Consider the following 21,634-nt stretch of genomic DNA (forward strand, 5'->3'; position numbering starts at 1 on the left):
AATATATATGGCAAAAATACAACAGCATTGTGTACTGGATAAGTTCAACTATGAGACAGTTTACCTACATTTCAATGTGTTACGCAGTATAAGATATAAGGCATTTCTTAAGCTACTAAAAATGGCAATCAATGATAGGAAGGCAGGTAGGTCCAAAGGATACCAAGTTGATCTGGGATAAAACTCTTTATTATCCATCATTTGACCTTAGGAATATGTGCCTTTTTTCTGGGGAAAAGGTCCTTAGATTTCCATGAGATTGCTACAAGAGATTATGATCTCCAAAGGGTTAAAGAATTTCTGCTCAAATATCAGATGTCCTGCTAATGATTTAATTAGAAACTTCTGAATTCCTATGAAAAACCACTAGGTTTTAGACGGGTCAAGAGTCAGAGAATAAAGCAAGAAAGAATAAGTCTGGTGCCAACACAGAGATTATGATTTGAATATGAAAAAAACCTAAACATATCACTATAACAACACTCTTTTGCTTCTCCAAATTTTAAGTACCTTACCTTAAATAATAAACCAAATTTGTCAACCATCCAGATTTTCTTTTGCGCCTCTTCTTCTGAGAGGCCATTTTCCACCATAGCCATAACTATAAGATTTGCAATTCCAAGAGCAGCCTGTGCAACAAAACATAAATTTTAAAAAACAAGGACTAGAGTATGACGCAATACTAAATTACTTTATTTATGAGAATTATGTTATGAGGAATACTGGGCCTATTCTTCCCTTACAAAGCACACAAAGCTTGATTCTTTGTGATATTCTTTCCAAACATTTTAAATTACCTATTCACAACACTGATCTTGAATTCACACCCTCTATCTCAACAAAATTATAAGTTCATTATACCCCATTTTCCAATTCTAAAGGAGAGTGTTGGTTTTCAATCCTAAAAGCTTATAGGAACTTTACCTCTCCTGCTCCAAGAAATAAGATTCTGTGTTCTGAGATCGGTTTACCAATGACTTTTTGGGCTGCAAGCAGACCGGCTAGAGCAACTGCAGCCGTCCCTGTAAGACAAGTAAAACATTGTAAAGTAAAAAGTAGGCACATTAAAAAAAATTTTAAGTAGGAATCAAAAACCTAAGGTTTTCTTTTGCTTTACCTTGAATATCATCATTGAAGGTACAGTATTTTTCTCGATATTTTCTCAAGAACCTGAATGCATTATGATTTCCAAAGTCTTCAAACTGAATAAGTGTGTTCTGTCCATATCTAAAAACAGCAAAGCCCATGATAGTTGTGTTGAAAATACCACTTTTAAACAGCTTTCCTGTCTAATAGTCCTTATGATCACATTTTAAAATAATGTACAAAGTTAGTTCGTTTAAGGCCATCTGGCAATTTTCAGAGTCTGTGAAAGACTAGAACTCAAAATGTAGAAAAATCTATTACTCATTCAGAAAAATGTATGGGGTTCTTAAAATGAATGTAGCACTATGATGGACCTATGGGATATTAATCTGCATAAACTATTACCAAGTGCCTAGGAGGGTGTCCAGCACATGTAAGCACAAGTAACTTCCTAAAAAGCAAGAGATTTTGTCTCTGAGTCTCAAAAAGTATATATTTGATATGTGAATTTTCATTACATTCACAGTTAAACAGCAACACAGAAAAGTATATATTAAATAAGAGGTTAAAGAATAATTGCTGTATGAGTTGACTGGCATTCAGAAAAAGATATCAATCATCTTGGTGGGGTGGAGTAAGGGAAGGCTTGAAAAGGAGGTGGGACTTTATTTGGGTCCTGAAAGAACAACAAAAAGTAAAGCGGTGGAAAGAAAAACAAGGTGTATTTTGCTGACCCTGAATTTTCAACAGTCTGGCTATACATTTCAGGGTCTATATGAAAGTATAAGGGAGAAGTTGGTTAAGGTAGGTTGGAGCCAGATAACGGAGAACGATGAATGCAAAATTAGGGAATGGGGACTTTATTCCGTATCTGATCTAGAATCACTGAAGGCTAGAGAAGGGAAGAATTCATCTGAGACTCCCTTTAGGAAGGATAAACCTGCCAGCGATACACAGCATGTATCAACCTGGGGAGAGATGAGAAAGAAGGACAAATAGCTGGGCAGCTATTATGAGAGGACGACAAGAAGATCTGAAGCAGAAGCCACAGGAAGTGAAAGGGACAATTATGAGACATCAGAATGAACAAAAAGAAGTTGACGATGAGGACCACCTGGGAAGTGAGAGAGATGCTGTTAAAATGCCAAGGCAGCCTGGATGACTAAGAGATACTATCTGATTGTCCAAGGTAAGGAAATGAGGGGAAGGGGAGGAGATGGCAATTTTGGGGAAGATAAAAGGTTTAGTTTTAGATATGTCAACTTTGATTCTGAAAAGGAGTTAATTTTTTTTTTTTTTTTTGAGGTACGCGGGCCTCTCACTGTTGTGGCCTCTCCCGTTGCGGAGCACAGGCTCCAGACGCGCAGGCTTAGCGGCCATGGCTCACGGGCCCAGCCGCTTGGTGGCATGTGGGATCTTCCCGGACCGGGGCGCGAACCCGTGTCCCCTGCATCGGCAGGCGGACTCTCAACCACTGCGCCACCAGGGAAGCCCAGGAGTTAATTTTTTACTATCTTCCATGTACCAATAATCTACAAGGTAGGGCAGGGCTAGATCATAAAGAGTTTGGACTTTACCCTATGGCAACATGAAACCACTGATAGATTTCAAACAAAAGAATGATATAACAAAGTGCATGTTTTTAAAAGACTAATCTGGTGGTAAGGTGGAGAGGAAATGGAGAGAAGTTGGAGGAAGGTTTTAAAGAATCCAAAAGAGAGATGAAGATCTGCAGAAAGGCTGTGGCAATGGAAAAGAGGAGATATATTTCTGAGGCATTTAAGGGATAGTACCAACTGGATGTGAGGACTGAGTGACACTATACGGGGTTGATGGAGGAGGAGAAAGAGTCAAAGATTAGACCAAGATCAAAGGTCTGGCGACAACCCTGTCAACCATGTTAATGCCATTATTAGAGGCTGGATTTACAGAAGATAGGCAATTTAGAAAGGGAAGGAGTTGTTCTGGACATGAATATGAAGGAGCAACAAAATGTCTGGATGGAGGATTCCAACTGTTGGGAACGCAAGCCTCAGAGGGATGTGGGACTACAGAGATGGGTATTCATGGACTTACGAGTCACGTGCATAAAGGTCATAGCTTACAAGACTATGAGAAGAGAACTATGTAGTCACCCACATTTAATAAGAGAGGAAGAAAAACCAGTGGAGATGACAAAGGAAAGAAAAAAGGTGGGAGAAAGACCAAGTTAGGAAAGTCTTTTAGTGGTCAAGAGAAAACAATTTCAAGGATGTAGGAGTGGAAAACCTGGTCAGATGCTGCAAAGAGGAGGAGAGAGAAGAAGACCAAATGGTCAGAATTTAAAACACGAAAGCTGCACAAGGGTTTCACTGGAATGGTGGAGTCAGCCTGGATGCCAAGGGCTGAAAGAACCGCACAGTGAGGGGATTTTAGGAGCAGTGAGTGCAGACTTGAAGATTTCAGTGTGCTCAAGATGTCAGATAACTCAGGAAGGCAAGGCAGAGGGTATCACCACACATCAGCACATCGAATCAGGCAGGAAAGTTCTCCAAAATTTAATCTCCTTCTACCTATCTTCACAAAAGATAAAGGAAAACAAAACTGTGGTTCCTTTTTTTTTTTTTAAGAGATGCTTTCATATACTCAAACTTTTAAAAAATACCTGTCAGTAATGGCCTTCATAAACTCATCAATCAGATCATCGTAACGTTGTGATCGATCTCTTTTCTGATATAAACCCATGTAAAATGGATCTTTTAAGAGTGCCTATAAAAGAGAACAAACGTAAAAATAAAAGCATTCTGTTATACAACCAGTTTAAACACATTCTATAAAACGAAAATTGTAAAATAAAGAAGTTAATAATTTTTAAAACTTTATTGCCCTTCTTCAAAAAACTTAATAGTATTAATTTACTATTATTTGCATAAATATTAAAAGGCGTTTAAGACAAAGGCTAATATGTAATCACAGAATTTTCTCTTCTTATATTTCTTCAAAAGAGGAATGTAATAAAGCAGTTTTTTTTTTTTTTAATATGGGAGAAGGGTCAAAGGGGGAAAATGATTTTACTCACTGGATTATCAGTTCCTACATCAATACACACAGGCAGGCATCTATCAGGCCGTATTCCAGCACAAGCTGTATACAAACAAAGTTTTCCTACTGGGATTCCCATTCCATAGACACCCAGATCTCCAAGACCCAGAATTCTCTCTCCATCAGTCACCACAACAGCCTTAATTACAAATAAGATAAAGTGAAATAAATTATAAGTTGTCCAAAATGGAGCACTTAAGAAACACATTCATAAAAAGATTCTCTTCATCACAAAATAGCACGTATTATTCCATTCACATGAACATGTAAAGCTACAGAGAGAGAAGTGCATTAGTGGTTGTCTAGGGCTGAGTGGGGAGTGACACTAACGGGTACAGGGCTTTTCTGGCAGGGTGGGGACGAGGGAGCTGTGATGAAAATGTTCTCAATGACGATGGCTGCACAACTCCGTGAATATACTACAAATTACTGAATTTACACTTTAAGCCAGTGAATTGCATTGTATGTGAATTTTATCTCAGAAAAGCTACTGTTAAAAACAAAACAGAAAACCTCAAAAAAAGATTCTCTTCACATAGTTTCACTCTCACTTTTAAAAATAAAATTGTTTCTTAACTAACTTTCAAAGTTAACCAACCAAGAATACTTAAAATTCTAGGGTTTCTAGAATATAGATGTAAAGAGGAGAATTAACTAGATTTGATTTCCCTGTGTCTTTGGTTTAGGAGTAGAATGCTTCTGACTAGAGGATCAACTTGAATATGTTCACAATGACTAAAAAGGGGAGAGGGGAACTTCTGATAAAGATTAACCCTAAGAGAAAAAAAGAGTTTAGAAATAACATGTTACTCCAAATAATAACTGAAGCCAAACAAGAAGAACCTTAGCAATGGAGAAAAAAATCTAGAATAAAAAATACACCTACAAGGTTTTAAGAGGATACTATGAATTTAATTATCTGACCAAATTTTTTTAGGTTATTAGAACAAATGATAATTCATCAAAGATTATTTTGGTGAGGAAAACACGCAATAAAGGCAACTAAGATTACTGCCTGTAATAAACACTAAAGCCTACCAAAAGATCTTAAAGAAGTCATTAGTTTTTGTTTTATGAAAGACAGCCAGATTGACAGCTGTTTATATTTGCTAAATTTGAAATGCTAAGAGTGGTATATTTGCTTAAGGATCTAAATCTATCTTAGAATTAGAAGAAAAAAGACATAATGAATCCTCCCCATTGCCCACCAGAGTAAAAGTTTTTATGGCATTTTAATGTATTTTCTTTACCTAGAATAATATTAACTGAAAAAGTAAAGGAATATAGAGAAGGCAAGAGATACCAGTGGTACTGAAGTGAACAGGCTCACCTTACTAGGCCCAGCTGCTTTCCCAGGGCAAACTCTATACCAGTAACCCATTTTATAATTACTATCATGATTTCCTCAGAGCACTAAATCTACATGTAGGCAAGTACAAAATAAATCAGAGCAACAATGAAAAAAAACTGTTCTTGAAAATTTTGCCTTGTAAGAGGTAACTTACATAGAAAGAGAAAACATTGTGAAAGGAAGGTTGTGCTATTAGTACCTTAACATGATTTTCTGGCCAGTTATCCACAATTGATCTAACATGACCTCTGTCTGAGATTGAAATAAATAATCCCCTGCAACAGAACAAAAACACTTTTGCATTTCACAACAGTTTTTGGTTTTTTCTAAGTTTTTGTTCATAACTGGAATATTTAGATATTTTAGTAAAACATCAAGACACTGTCATTCATTTCCAAGCAGATTTACCTAAGTCACACAGGTTTATTTTCAACCACTTCAAACTGTAATTGCATTGTTCACATAGTAGCTGCAACAAAGGTTATTATTAAATGATGTGATCATTTTTACCCAAGAAGAAATGTATCCACGTCTCCTATTCAAATAAACTCAATATACCTCCAGTAAAAAGCAATATAAAGACAACCCACCAATGCAGGAAAGCACGATAAAGCTAAGTAAACTACTGTCAAAAGCCACTGAAACTGAAAATTTGAAATCTGAAGGAGCAGGAAGGGAGAGAAGAAAACTATAGTAATTTCACATAAAAAATCCATCCTTGAAGCATTAGGAAAAAGTAAAAAGTTATTTTAAACATTGTATATTGTTATCCAATTGAGATAATCCAGATTTCAATAAAGGAAGAGAGGAAGGCAGGAAGAGAGACAGAAAAAAGAAACATAGGTTCTAGAAAACAGGCCAAGTAAAGACGAGGGCCAATGGGCTCCCAGTGCCTTCAAACTGATTCTTAACTTTCTCACTGATATCCTTTTCAAAAATTTATTTTATTGAAGCATAGTTGATTTACAATGTTGTGTTAATTTCTACTGTACAGCACAGTGATTCAGTTATACATACATATATACATTCTCTATCATATTCTTTTCCGTTATGGTTTATCAAAGGCTATTGAATACAGTGCCCTGTGCTATACAGTAGGAACTTGATGCTTATCCATTCTTCTCATCGACATCTTAACTTTGGCATTACTATCCCAGCTTAAATCAGTTTAAACGGTTTCTCAACCAGAGCTTCATAGTAGAATCATCTGCTGAGCTTTTTATTTTATTTATTTATTTATTTTTTTTGCGGTACGCGGGCCTCTCACTGTTGTGGCCTCTCCCGTTGCAGAGCACAGGCTCCAGACGCGCAGGCTCAGCGGCCATGGCTCACGGGTCCAGCCACTCTGCGGCATGTGGGATCTTCCCGGACCGGGGCACGAACCCGCGTCCCTTGCATGGACAGGCGGACTCTCAACCACTGCGCCACCAGGGGAGCCCATCTGATGAGCTTTTTAAAATGCCAGGGTTCTACCCCCAGAGATTCTGATTTAACTAGCTTGGACTTAAACAACCAAGACCTACTGACCATCTTCTATGTAAAAAACAAAACAAACAAAAAACCACTGCCACGGCACAAATGATACACAGTATCTGCCCTCACCCAAAAGCTCTTTATGTTTCATGTGAGTTCTCAACTCTGGGTGCACATCAAAATCACACCAGGAGATTTTATGAAAAGCAACACCTGGGCCCAACTCTAGACTAACTGAATCAGAATCTCTGTGGTTGGGGCCCAGGCATCAGTATCTTTTTGTTTTCCTTTGTCCTTTAATCTGGATTGGGAAGTACTACTATAAGTGAAAATGAAACTATAAAAGAGCTGAACAGCTGGGTTATACCACAGAAGTGCTTAGACATATTAATTGATGGCAGCACATAGGACAGAACAGACAGTGTTCTCAAAGTGTCTTCCGGGGAATACCTGCAACACCATCACCGACGGTGTTCATTACAATCCGGACCTCCAGACCTTTCTCTTTTTCATCAGAATCTTGGGAATAGGAAGGAGAGGAAAGTTGGCAAGGATGAACATTTTAAGTAAGCCCCACAGATGTTTCATACGCACATTAAAGTTTGAAAGCCACTACACTACATGAGAGGAGACTAAAGATAAATGCTATCACACAGTGTTTGCATTTCTACATTTGTATCAATATGTAAGCAGGACATGGGAAAAACATAAGGATTGTGGAAAATGATTACACGTTAGAGGAACAGAGAAGAAAACTCAAATTAAGTAAAAATAGCATTTATACAATGCTTATAAGTTTACAAAAAACTGTCACATCAGTTTCCTCATCTGACCTTCTCAGCAGCTCTTTGAAAGATACTGGTATTCCTACCTTATGATAAACAGATTCGGAGGAATAAAGTAACTTATTCAAAGACTTGAGCCAATGCTCATTCCAGTACCCTTTCCACTTAAAATATCTGGAGGTACTTGAACTATCTGAAAGTAAAATTTGTGTAAATTCATAAAAAAGGACAAACAATAGAAATAAAGCTGATAAAAAAATGAGAATCTATCTCTTAATTGGCCAGATTGTCAAAAACTTTTATGATTATTCTGCAGAATATGCCACCAAAATTAAGAATACTGTGGTTTTTTTTTTTTTTTGGTACAAAAATGCACATTTCCTCTAACAATCATAAATACTTAAAGAAGGTTAGGAATAAATGATGGTATTTCCACAAAATAAAAGATATGACATGTTAGATTTTTATTAATCCCTTTTGGTCCAAATTAAGCTTTTGTGAGGTGGGAAATGTGGTTGGATAAGACTGCAATACATAAAATAGAAATGTAATAGGGGCTATGAAGTGATGTTTTTTCTACGCAATAGTCATTTGCAAATATATTTTTAAAAATAAGCCTTACCTAGGTCTTCTAAAGATGTGTCCATACTGGGAGCAGGCAAGACCAACTGTTGGTGTATATACAATTGGCATTAGACTTTCGATATCATCTTGCAGTATTCTGTAAAACAACTTCTCATTTCTTTCTTGTATTCCCATTATATAGATGTATCTGAAATTAAGCACAGCAAATAATGTCTACATCAGCCAGCATTAGGCTAAAGACTTTGGCCTTTGAAGTCAAATCTAAACATCTAAAATTGAGGACTCCCTCCCCCTGGAAAACAAAACCCTATATTATCATTACATAATACCCAGGACTAAAAATCAACAAAAATAAAAATGTGCTTAAATGGTAGATGGTGATGATGAAAAGAGTAATAACAGAACCAACAGGTAACATTTATTGAGCTCTAACTGTGAGTCAGGCTCTGTATCAGGCACTGGAAACACAAAAATTACCATGAGGCCCCACCTTCAAGGACCTAATCTTCAAGGTGACTGACACGTAAATAAGGAAATAAAGTGGCATTCATTCAAATATTTACAAAATACTACGTGCCAGGTACTATTCTGAACTCCAGGGATGTAAGAAGTGCCCCTGTCCTCGTGGAGTGAGTTTGTTTGTTTATTTATTTACCCATCCATCCATCCATCTGTCTGCAGCACATGGCATGCAGGATCTTAGTTCCCTGACCAGGGATCAAACCCATGCTGCCCTGCAGTAGAAGCAAGGAATCCTAACCACTGGACCACCAGGGAATTTCCCTCATGGAGCTTATAATCCAGGAGGCTTATAGGCATTTTAAGTTCTATACAGGGCACACAGGTAGCACAAAAGGAGGCAATGGTCAATTCACATAAATATATAAATAACAGCTTTTAAAGAATAAAGGTTAGAAAACAGGGAGATGTTGGCCTGAAAAACCAGTAATCACACTGAATTAAATATGTCTAAAACAGACTCATTGTCTTTTCCCCACATTTGTTTCTCCTCTTGTTATCATCTGATCAAATGGGAATCCATCCAGGGTCCATTCTTGATTTCTTCCTCTCCCACCCTCCCCCACCCCAACCTAATAAATCAGTATGTCCCACAGAGACTACCTGTGAAATATCTTTCAAATATTTATTTCCTCCTTCCATCCCCACCCAGCCCAAGCCACCGTCACTTCTCACCTGGGCTACCTCAAGAACCTTTTTTTTTCAAACCTTATTAACACCACAGGCATCAAAGCAACAGCCTTTATTTTATTTTTTTATTTTAGGATTAAAGCTTCTATGTTTGTTTAGTAAACAAACCATTAAGCTAAAAACTAGAGAATAAGTAACCAAAGATTAAAAGAGCACAGAGGTATTGTTGAAAAAAATTAAAAATAAATATAGTAAAGTTAGTTTTTTTTTTAAATTGGAGTATAGATGTTTTACAGTGTTGTAGTCTCTATTCTCACAATTTTGTTCCCCTGCTCCAATCCTATTCTTCTCTTAAAAACATACCTCTGATCATTTCTATTCTCCCTGAATGGCTTCCAAATGCCAGTTTAATAGGCTTAAGCTCCTAAAATAGTTAACTAGACCTCAATGACTACTTTCCAGCCTCATCTTCATACTAAATTACTTCACTTCCTCAAATGCACCACAACTCTGACCTTGGAGTTGCAGCATACGCCGACACACCCTTTGCCTGGAACACCCTCTGACCAGGCACAGTCCTCTACTCATGCTCTCCAAATGCAGCTCAGTTGGCACACTCTCTGGGGTCCTTTTCTGTCATTCCCTGCCCCCCCCATATATACACTTCAGATTTTCCTGTCTTCAGGTCCCGTTAACACTCCTCCCTCTTCTTTAACTCTCACGCCACTTCTTGACTTTGTCTTCCCTCCATGGTAACATGAGTTCGAGACTATATATATTTTCATGTATATATATATGCCCCATAATGTAAAGAAACCACTCTCACTAGTCACCAATATCCAATAATCCCCTATATTTTATAAACCCAATAAATATTTTTAGTTCTACAGTCAGACTGATCCCTCCACCAGAGTACCCTGCCCTTCTTTCTCATTTTGCCTGCTCCTTGTAACATATTGTTTCAAATTCAGCTCAGGCATCACTTCCTCCAGGAAGTGACTCCCCAAGCTCGGCTGGCACCCCTCTTCACATTTTCAGAATGTACTCTACAGGTCCCTTTTTCTCACTGTGCTACACAATGACAGTCATAGTATAGCCATCTATTGATGAGCTCCTAGAAGGCAGGCTAGGCTGTGAGTTACTGCGGTAGCCATACATTCTAATTTGCCCGGGACAGTTTCAGTTACTTCTTTTTTACTCCCCAAAGTGTCTGGGATTGGACGATATATTACATGGCCACCCTATCTATCACCCAGTTTATATCCTCAGTGGCTAGCAACGGCACACACAAAGTAGGTGATCAATAAAAGTTATTGAATAGAATGGGTGCAAATTAGGTGATAGCCTCTGCTTCTAACATTCCATTCAAACCTGAAATGCTCTGTGATTTTAACCATAAAATATTGATTTCTGCTAAATTTTACAATAGTGAAAATAAGTGAAGGAAACAATCATTATAAACCAACTGACTAAAACAAAAGTTTCATTGAGACTGTATATTTCTCATGCGATAATAATCATAATACTCCCAATTTTTCTGATCAGAACACCAATAAAAAACTAAACATCTAATCAACTCTTACTTTTCCAAAGGGCCATTCAACTTTTTCACATTTCTGTGGAATCGTAAGGCTTGAATATCTTGTGTCTCTATTTTGGGAGGTAGAAGTCCTTGAAGACCAAGCATTTGTCGTTCCTGTAATGTAAATGCCATCCCCTAAAAAGGAAAAAACAAAAGGATTAAAAATTATTACTTGGGCTTCCCTGGTGGCGCCGTGGTTGAAAGTCCACCTGCTGATGCAGGGGACACGGGTTCATGCCCCGGTCCGGGAAGATCCCACATGCCGTGGAGCGGCTGGGCCCGTGAGCCATGGCCGCTGAGCCTACGCGTCCGGAGCCTGTGGTCCGCAACGGGAGAGGCCACAACAGTGAGAGGCCCGCGTACAGCAAAAAAAAAAAAAATTATTACTTACAGGGATAGCAATGGTGCGTCCTACCAAACATAATTTAAACATAAACTTAAAAAGATCAACAAGATATCATTTTTGCCCGGACTTTCATAAATTTATAAGATTGATCATATCTAGTACTGGGGAGGGTATGGTAAAAGAATTACTCTCACATATCTTTGCTGGAATATAAACTGGCTTAGGCTTTTTGAAAGCCAATTTCAAAGTACTCTTAGATTTTTTTAAAATGCACATACTTTATTATTTTTTTAACTGAAGTATAGTTGACTTACAATATTAGTTTCAGGTGTACAACATAGTGATTCAATGTTTTTATAGATTAAACTCCATTTAAAATTATTATAAAATAATGACTATATTTCCCTGTGCCGTACAATATATCCTTGTAGCTTATTTATTTTATACAAAGTAGTTTGTACCTCTTAATCCTCTACCCCTATCTTGCCCCTCTCCCCTTGCCTCTCCTCTCCTCCTAACCACTAGTTTGTTCTCTATATCTGTGAGTCTGTTTTGGTATATCCATTCACTTGTTTTGTTTTTTAGATTCCGCATATAAGTGACATCACACAGTATTTGCCTTTGTCTGACTTATTTCACTGAGCATAATACTCCAGGTCCACCCATATTGTTGCAAATGGCAGAATTTCGTTCTTCTTTATGGCTGAATGATATTCCATTGTGTGTACATATATCTTCTTTACCCATTCATCTTTTGATGGACACTTAGGTCGCTTCCATATCTTGAATACACACAAAGCAATTCTACTGCTAGTTAGTTATCCTAGAGATATATTCATATATAGAGACGCGTATATGAAGAGATTAGTTGTAGCACTGTTTCCAGTTCTCTTGCCTATTACAAACTAACTAAAAGTCCATCAATTATGGAAGAATTAGCAACCTATGGTATTTCCATAAAAACACTTAAACATGTATCTCTAAGTGTGCAGTAGAAAGATCTCCCAGATACACAGTTAGGAGAAAAAGTCAAGTTGAAAATCAAAACAAATTCACTGTTAATTATTATGTTTAGAAAACCCCCGTAAAGTACATATTATATACAGATGTATGCATATGTTAAAAATGAAATCAACAGAATACAGTTTGAAAGAACCCAAACCAAATTAAGAGGCTACCGTGACTGGAAAGGAGTGAGGCTGAACAGAGGGAGGGGGAAGGAAGAATGCTACTTAAGAAAAATTAACCTATGTAATAAATTCTTTTTCAGTTTCCGGTATTCAGCTATGGGTGAAATTTTTTTTTTTTTTTAATCAATGATGTCAGTAAAAATGCCAGAGAAAGGACTTCTAAAAATCTTTTCCTCCATAAAAGCAACAAGAACCCTGGCCAAATGATCAGAATTCTGGAAATTAACCAAAGCTTTCAGCAGTTGGAGAGCATTTATTCAAGAAAAACTGCTGAATTTCAGTGAGAACAGCAAGCTTCATGGCATTTTAACTTGCCTTGTTCCTATCTCCCCTCCCCAGCTCCACAGTAACCTTGAAAACGCAATCACTATGAAACAATCGCTTTGAAAATCAGAGCCTGGCAGTCACTGGAGAAGGCAGGAGGGTTTGGAGATTCTTCTAAAGCCCCATATCCAGGAAACTGTTATTATCTGACCTGGAAGACCCTATCTGCAAGGCTGTCTTTATTTGACCTGACTTGGAGCTCAGGCAGTGTGAACAGCCTTTCCGCCAGAAGGGTCTGTTGAAAACAATCAGAGGCAATTATTTAACATAGCAGCTCCCCAAGGCAGTAGGTAACAGTTGGGGCAAACAACAGGCTAATAACCAAAAAGCTGAAAAGGAAAAGCTGAGAAATGAGATGTCCATGGGGAACTTTGAAATGCTGAGACATATTCCTGAGAACCTAGAAGGTCATATGCACAGCTGTACGCATGTCCTGGAAAGACCTGAGAAAGCCCTAAGCTCCCACCTCTGGCTAACCTTGAGGCTCTGTGTAAACAGGAAGTGAAGGCTGATGCCTAGCTGTAAACTGCCTGGCTGAGTCCTGAAGGCACACCCCAGCAGGTACACAAAGCCCCCTGGCAAAGAATGGGAGATTTAATGGTTCTAGGTATTTCAGTTTCTGTTTAATCATTGGCTGATCACTAAGTTAACAAAGCAGAGACGTCAGTAGGCATACATAACAAGAAGAAGGAATTAGCTCAGGAACGACTGGGAGGAATGAATATCTGGTTTCCAGGGCAGCCACATTACTTTAAAAGCCCAGTTTTCAACCAAAAATCATAAGGCAAGCAAAAAATAAACAACAACAGCAACAAAACACATAAAGTCTGACTCATATACAGGAAATAAGGGCAGTTAATTGAAATTGCCCCTGGGGAAGCCCAAACATTGTACTTACTAGACAAAGACTTTAGTTATTCTAGGGGAGGGATAAATTGGGAATTTGGGATTAACACACTATTATATAAAAAACAGATAAACAATAAGGACCTACTGTACAGCATAGGGAACTATATTCAATATCTTGTAATAATCTATAATGGAAAAGAATCTGAAAAAGAATATACTTTGCTGTATACCTGAAACATTGTAAATCAACTATACTTCAATTTAAAAAAAGAAAAAAGTTAGTTATTTTAAATATATCAAAAAAACTAAAAAAAACCATTGTCTAATGAACTAAAAAGAAGTATGAGAATGACATCCTACTAAATAGAGAATACTGATAAACAGAGAAGATAAAAAAGGAACTAAATAGAAATTCTGGAATTGAAACTACAACAACTGAAATAAAAAATTCACTAAAGGGGCTCAACAAGCAGACTTGAGTGGTGGAAGGAAAAAACCATCAGATTTAAAGATTGGTCAGCTGAGATAATCCAGTCTGAGAAATAGAAAGGAAAAATTAAAAACAACAACAAACAAACAAAAAGAAAAATAAGGAATAAATGTGAACAGACCTGAGAGACCAGCAAGAGTACCAACACGTACATAACAGGAGGCCCAGAGGTGAGGAGAGAAAAGGTTAAAGAATATTTGAAAAAATAATGGCTAAAAACCTCCCAAATTTGATGAGAAGCATTAATCCACACATCCAAGAAGCTCAATAGCTCCAATCAAGAAAAACTCAAAGAACTCTACCCCTACACACATCATATTCAAACTGTCAAAAGCCAGAGACAGCAGAAATCTGAAAGCAAAGAGAAGTGACTCATCACGTGCAGGGGATCCTCAAAAAGAGTAACAGCTGATTCCTTATCAGAAACCACGGAGGCCATAGAGAGTGCTGAAAGAAAAATAACCTGTCAACCACGAATTTCTAAATCCTACAAATCCATCCTTCAAAAATGGAGAAATTGGGCTTCCCTGGTGGCGCAGTGGTTGGGAATCTGCCTGCCAATGCAGGGGACACGGGTTTGAGCCCTGGTCTGAGAAGATCCCACATGCCGCGGAGCAACTAGCCCCGTGAGCCACAATTACTGAGCCTGCGCATCTGGAGCCTGTGCTCCGCAACAGGAGAGGCTGCGATAGTGAGAGGCCCGTGCACCGCGATGAAGAGTGGCCCCCACTCGCCGCAACTACAGAAAGCCCTCGCACAGAAACGAAGACCCAACACAGCCATAAATAAATAAATAAATAAATAAATGGAGAAATTAAGACATTCCAGATAGACAAAAACAGAGAATTCATTGCTAACAGACTCATCTCACAAGAAATACTAAAGGGAGTCCTTCAGGCCTAAATTAAAGACATTAGACAATAATTCAAATCCACACAAAGAAACAAAGAACACGGATAAAATGACTACATAATATAAAAGACAGTATAAATGTACTTTTTGTTTGTAGGTCTTTTTTTCTCCTACCCAATTTAAAAGACAATTACATAAAGCAGTAATTATAAATCTGTGTTGACGGTCATGCAACGTATAAAATGTAATTTGTACTCTGTAATTTGTATGATGAAGCAGCACAAAAGAAGGAGATGGGCCTCTACAGGAGCAAAATTTTGGTGTACTCTTTACATTAAATTGGTATCAAACTGAACTAGACTGTTTTAAAGATGGTAATTGTAATCCCCAGGGCAAACCACTAAGAAAATAACTCAGAAATAGGCAGGAAAAGAAAAGACAAGGGAATTTAAATGGCATCATAGAAAATTTAATACAAATGAAGGGAACAATGAAGAGGAACAAAAGGCACATAAGACATTTTAAAACAAATAGCAAAACAGCAGACATAAATCATACTTTATTAGTTATTACACTAATGTAGATGGATTAGACTCTATAATTAAAAGGATTGGAAGAATGGATAAAAAAACATGATCCAATCATATGCTGACTACAACAGACACACTTTGATTCAAAGATACAAATAGGTGGAAAGTTTCAAAGATACAAATAGGTGGAAAGTAAAAGAATGGAAAAAGATACACCATGTCAATAGTAACCAAAAGAGAGCTGGAGTAGCTATGTTAGTAACAGACAAAATAGACTTTGAAACAAACATGTTACTAGAGGAGGACATTTTGCTGAAAGCATCAATCCATTAAGAAGATACAACAATTATAAACATATTTTGTTAGATAACAAAATACATGAAGCAAAAACTGACAGAATTAGGGAGTAAGACAATTCAACAAGCTGAAAATGTCAATATCTCATTTTCAATAATGGAGAAAACAACTAGACAGAAAATCAACACGGAAAAAGAAGACTTGAACAACACCATAAAGCAACTAGACCTAGCAGACACTTCCCTTCAAAAGAAGCAGGATACACATTCTTTTCAAGTGCACAAGGAATATTCCCCAGGACAGACCATTCATCAGGCCATAAAACAAGTCTCAATAAATCTGAAAGGATTTAAGTCACCCAAAGTATGATCTTCAACCACAATGCAATGAGATTAGAAATTAATAATGGGGGACTTTCCTGGTGGCACAGTGGTTAAGAATCCGCCTGCCAACGCAGGGGACACTGGTTCGAGCCCTAGTCCAGGAAGATCCCACATGCCACGGAGCAACTAAGCCTGTGAGCCACAACTACCGAGCCTGCGCTCTAGAGCCTGCAAGCCACAACTACTGAGCCCACGTGCCACAACTACTGAAGCCCGTGCACCTAGAGCCCGTGCTCCACAACAAGAGAAGCCACCGCATTGAGAAGCCCACACACCATGATGAAGAGTAGCCCTCACTCACCTCAACTAGAGAAAGCCCGCGCATGGCGGCGAAGACCCAATGCAGCCATAAATAAATAAATTAATTAAATAAATTTAAAAAATTAAAAATAAAAGAAATTAATAATGGACATTTGGGGAATTCACAAATACTTTGATCTTAAACAACACACTCTTAAAAACCAATTGGTCAGAGAAGAAAGCACAGGGAAATTAGAAGATACTTCCAGATGAATTAAAACACACATACCAAAACTTATAGGATACAGTGAAAATAATGCTAAGGGAAATTTGTAGCTGTAAATGTAACTTTAAAAGGCAGAACGATTTCAAATCAATTGCCTAACCTTCCATCTTAAGAAACTAGGGGGAAAAAGGAACAAACTAAACCTGAAGCAAGAAGGAAGGAAATAATAAAGATTACAGTGAAAATAAATAAATAAAATAGAAAAAAACAATTGGAAAAATTAAAAGATTAAACCAAAAGTTGGTTCTTTGTAAAGACCTACAAAATTGATGAACTTTTATAATGAAAAAAGGGGGAGAAGACTCAATTCACTAAATCCTTTGTGCCTCATGTTGCTCCTTACAAGATTTTATCTAAGGCTGGAAAATATAAAGGGGTTAAAACTCCTGTATTTTTATATAGTTTTAAATGAACTGTGTTCATTTAAAAGTGCTTTACCTATCCTATTGCCAAAGATAAATGAGTAGCTACACATGGTTTCACTGCCTATCTCCCATTTAGATTTAAGAGACACTCAAAAGTGTTTTATTTATAATGTACAGTAGAAATTAAAATGATTATTAAAGAAATAATTTTATGTATTAAGTATTTATGTTAATAGTTGATAAAATTCTTAAATTTGCTGGCCTGGTGTAAGTGAAGACAACATAGTTTAAAATAGATGTCTTGATTAGCTCTTTAACAGTCAGCAGAAACAACCTTCCTCTCACCTGCCCTTCTCCTACTCTTTTCTGTCTTCCAATGCCACTTGTTCCACCAAACCTCTTTTGCTCATCTACATAACCGCAATGCCCTCCCAATTTACACAGAAGTGTACCTCCCTCTGCAACAGAGCAGGACCCTATGGTCTTTGCCCACCCCCAGGTCCTCAGTCAAAGGAGACCACATAATAATAGTTTAGTCGTTAAGCATAGTCAAGGCCCTTTAGTCCCTCCTTAAGGGCTACAGATAACATTCTGAGCTGTATCCTGGGGGCTGTCTTATAGATACTGAAACACTCACCAGGTGGAAGAAGTTAACTATGTGATGACCAGGCTGTAGCCATGACATAAGCTGCCACAATTGCGAGAACTGGCCTCAAAGAAATGAGAACCGACCCTGGAACTGAAGATTAACTGTACCTAAAACAATCAAAGTGACACTGGTCGGACCACCAACGACCAATGTCAAGATGACTGTCAGAGCTGACTGTGCTGCTTCTGCACATAGGCGCCTCCCTCGACCTATGAAAGCTCTTGCCCACTGGTTGTGGGGGGCGTGTATGCCTTTGGACGGGCATCTGCCCTCCCCCCTCATTGCTGGCATCCAAAATAAAGCAAACTTAACTTTCCATCAATCTTGCCTCTTTAATGGCTTTTGAGCAGCGAGCAGCTGGACCCTACTTTCAGTTACACTTCGGCTGATCTTGAGCTATTTTCCTTTAGATACATGCCATTTCTCCACATGAGTCAATATTGATAAAAATCCCTTAACTAGACTCTTCAGTGTGCAGGTAAGCATACTAGGGGGGGAAATAAAAGGCCCCTTCTATTTCTTTCCCTCCAAGGGCAGTTAGAATAATCCATCAGGGATTAGGAAATTACCAAACATTTATAAAAATGACAATATGACTAAACGGGATAAATCTAAATATACTGCATCTGGCCAACAGTTCTGGCCAATATGCTACTCTTGGGTTTTTGTTTTGTTTTGCTTTTGAGCTAGAACTAGGAAATAAACTCAATCTTTCTTGGGTGGTAGAAACTGTGAGGGTAAAATTTGGGAGGTATAAAGCAGCCATAATTGTCGCAGTGCGGAGAAAAGAGAAAAGTTCATGCACACTTCCGAACAGTTTCAGTATAAAGCTACAGAATACAAAAATTTCATACTTTATCAGTCTAAAATATATCAAACCTTTACCAGGAAGAGAGAAAATGTGTGTTAGAATTAATGTTACTAACCTTGTTTGTTCTTGGGTTCAACATAAGTGGCTTGCCTTTCTCTTTTATGTGCAAATGACGACATGCCAGAGTACAAGGAGTGGCAACTATTTTAAACCTGGACAACATCGTTTCTCTCACCTGGGAAAAACAAAGCAAATAAAGATGATGAGAAACATATTATAGAACTGCATGAATATCAGGGATCAGTTTTCAAAAGCATATTTAGAAAGCTTCACTTCCCACAACTGAAAAAATTTTTTCAAAATACATTTATGTTGGCAGAACCTTCAAGATAGCAGAGGAGTAAGACGTGGAAATCACCTTCCTCCCCACAAATACATCAAAAATACATCTACATGTGGAACAACTCCTACAGAACACCTACTGAACGCTGGCAGAAGACCTCAGACTTCCCCAAAGGCAAGAAACTCCCCACTTACCTGGCTAGGGCAAAAGAAAAAAGGAAAAACTGAGACAAAAGAATAGGGACTGGACCTGCACCTCCAGGAGGGAGCTGTGGAGCAGGAAAAGTTTCTACACACTAGGAAGCCCCTTCACTGGCGGAGACGGGCAGTGGGTGGGGGGGAAGCTTGGGAGCCACGGAGGAGAGCGCAGCAACAGGGGCGCAGAGGGCAAAGTGGAGAGATTCCTGCACAGAGGATCAGTGCCGACCGGCACTCACCAGCCTGAGAGGCTCCTTTGCTCACCCGCCGGGGCGGACGGGGGCTGGGAGCTGAGGCTCGGGCTTCAGAGATCAGATCCCAGGGAGAGGATTGGGGTTGGCTGCGTGAACACAGCCTGAAGGGGGCTAGTGAGCCACAGCCAGCAGGGAGGGAGTCCGGGAAAAGTCTGCAACTGCCTAAGAGGCAAGAGACCATTGTTTCCGGGTGCGTGAGGAGAGGGGATTCAGAGCACTGCCTAAATGAGCTCCAGAAGAGGGCACGAGCCGCAGCTATCAGCGCAGACACCAGAGATGGGCATGAAACGCTAAGGCTGCTACAGCAGCCACCAAGAAGCCTGTGTGCGAGCACAGGTCACTATCCACACCTTCCCTCCCGGGAACCTGTGCAGCCCACCACAACCAGGGTCCCGTGATCCAGGGACATCTTCCCTGGGAGAACACACAGCATGCCTCAGGCTGTTGCAATGTCACTCTGGCCTCTGCCGTTGCAGGCTCGCCCCGCATTCCGTACCCCTCCCTCCGCCCAGCCTGAGTGAGCCAGAGCCCCCTAATCAGCTGCTCCTTTAACCCCGTCCAGTCTGGGCGGGGAACAGACGCCCTCAGGCGACCTACACGCAGCGGCGGGTCCAAACCCAAAGCTGAACCCCGGGAGATGTGTGAACAAAGAAGAGAAAGGGAAGTTTCTCCCAGCAGCCTCAGGAGCAGCGGACCAAATCTCCACCAACAACTTGATGTACCCTGCATCTGTGGAATACCTAAATAGACAACAAACCATCCCAAAATTGAGGCAGTGGACTTTGGGAGCAACTGTAGACTTGCGTTTGCTTTCTGCATCTAATTTGTTTCTGGTTTTATGTTTATCTTAGTTTAGTATTTAGAGCTTATCATCATCGGTAGATTTGTTTTTTCCTTCCCTTTTTTTTAAAAAAAAATATTTTTTCCTTTTTCTCGTTTTGTGAGTGTGTATGTGTATGCTTTTTTGTGTGATTTTGTCTGTATAGCTTTGCTTTTACCATCTGTCCTAGGGTTCTGTCTGTCCTTTTTTTTTTTTTTTTGTATAGCTTTTAGCGCTTGCTACCATTGGTGGATTTGTTTTTCAGTTTGGTTGTTCTTTTTTTCTTTTTTCTTTTTTTTTTTTTTTTTTGCAGTACGCAGGCCTCTCACTCTCACTGTTGTGGCCTCTCCCGTTGCAGAGCACAGGCTCCGGACGCGCAGGCTCAGTGGCCAAGGCTCATGGGCCCAGCCACTCCGCGGCATGTGGGATCCTCCCAGACAGGGGCACGAACCCGCGTCCCCTGCATCTGCAGGTGGACTCTTAACCACTGCACCACCAGGGAAGCCCTCTATTTTTATTACTTTTTAATTTTAATAATTTTTTTTATTTTAATAACTTTATTTTACTTTATTCTTTCTTTTTTTTTCTCCCTTTTCTTCTGAGCCGAGTGGCTGACAGGCTCTTGGTGCTCCAGCAGGGTGTCAGGCCTGAGCCTCTGATGTGGGAGAGCCGAGTTCAGGACACTGTACCACCAGAGACTTCCCAGCTCCACATAATATCAAACGGCAAAAGCTATCCCAGAGATCTCCATCTCAACGCTAAGACCCAGCTTCACTCAACAACCAGCAAGCTACAGTGCTGGACATCCTATGCCAAACAGCTAGCAAGACAGGAACACAACCCCACCCATTGGCAGAGAGGCTGCCTAAAATCATAATAAGTTCACAGACACCCCAAAACACACTACCAGATGCAGTCCTGCCCACCAGAAAGACTAGGTCCAGTCTCATTCACCAGAACACAGGCACCAGTTCCCTCCACCAGGAAGCCTACATAACCCACTGAACCAACCCTACCCACTGGGGGCAGACACCAAAAACAATGGGAACTACAAACCTGCAGCCTGAGAAAAGGAGACCCCAAACACAGTAAGTTAAGCAAAATGAGAAGACAGAGAAAGACACAGCAGATGAAGGAGCAAGGTAAAAACCCACCAGACCAAACAAATGAAGAGGAAATAGGCAGCCTACCTGAAAAAGTATTCAGAGTAATGATAGTAAAGATGATCCACAATCTTGGAAATAGAAGGAGAAAATAAAAGACAGGTTTAACAAGGAACTAGAAGAACTAAAGAGCAAACAAACAATGATGAACAA

At 39.1% G+C, this 21,634-nt stretch overlaps 1 protein-coding gene across 1 annotated transcript in view; it reads right to left on the reverse strand.

Annotated features, from left to right (window-relative positions):
• Positions 1 to 21,634, reverse strand: part of ME2 (malic enzyme 2) — a 54,589-nt gene that overhangs the window by 21,940 nt on the left and 11,015 nt on the right. Inside the window, exons 2-10 of the mRNA XM_004266105.2 lie at positions 18,820 to 18,939; positions 11,094 to 11,227; positions 8,399 to 8,548; positions 5,718 to 5,793; positions 4,145 to 4,306; positions 3,731 to 3,834; positions 1,118 to 1,227; positions 925 to 1,022; positions 516 to 629 (exon numbers count right to left, since the gene is read on the reverse strand). Coding sequence (XP_004266153.1) covers positions 516 to 629; positions 925 to 1,022; positions 1,118 to 1,227; positions 3,731 to 3,834; positions 4,145 to 4,306; positions 5,718 to 5,793; positions 8,399 to 8,548; positions 11,094 to 11,227; positions 18,820 to 18,927 — 1,056 coding nt within the window. The 5' untranslated portion in view covers positions 18,928 to 18,939. The remainder of the gene's footprint in view (positions 1 to 515; positions 630 to 924; positions 1,023 to 1,117; positions 1,228 to 3,730; positions 3,835 to 4,144; positions 4,307 to 5,717; positions 5,794 to 8,398; positions 8,549 to 11,093; positions 11,228 to 18,819; positions 18,940 to 21,634) is intronic.

The sequence above is a fragment of the Orcinus orca genome, chromosome 15 (assembly GCF_937001465.1).
Source record: "Orcinus orca chromosome 15, mOrcOrc1.1, whole genome shotgun sequence".
In the NCBI taxonomy this organism is placed as follows: domain Eukaryota; kingdom Metazoa; phylum Chordata; class Mammalia; order Artiodactyla; family Delphinidae; genus Orcinus; species Orcinus orca.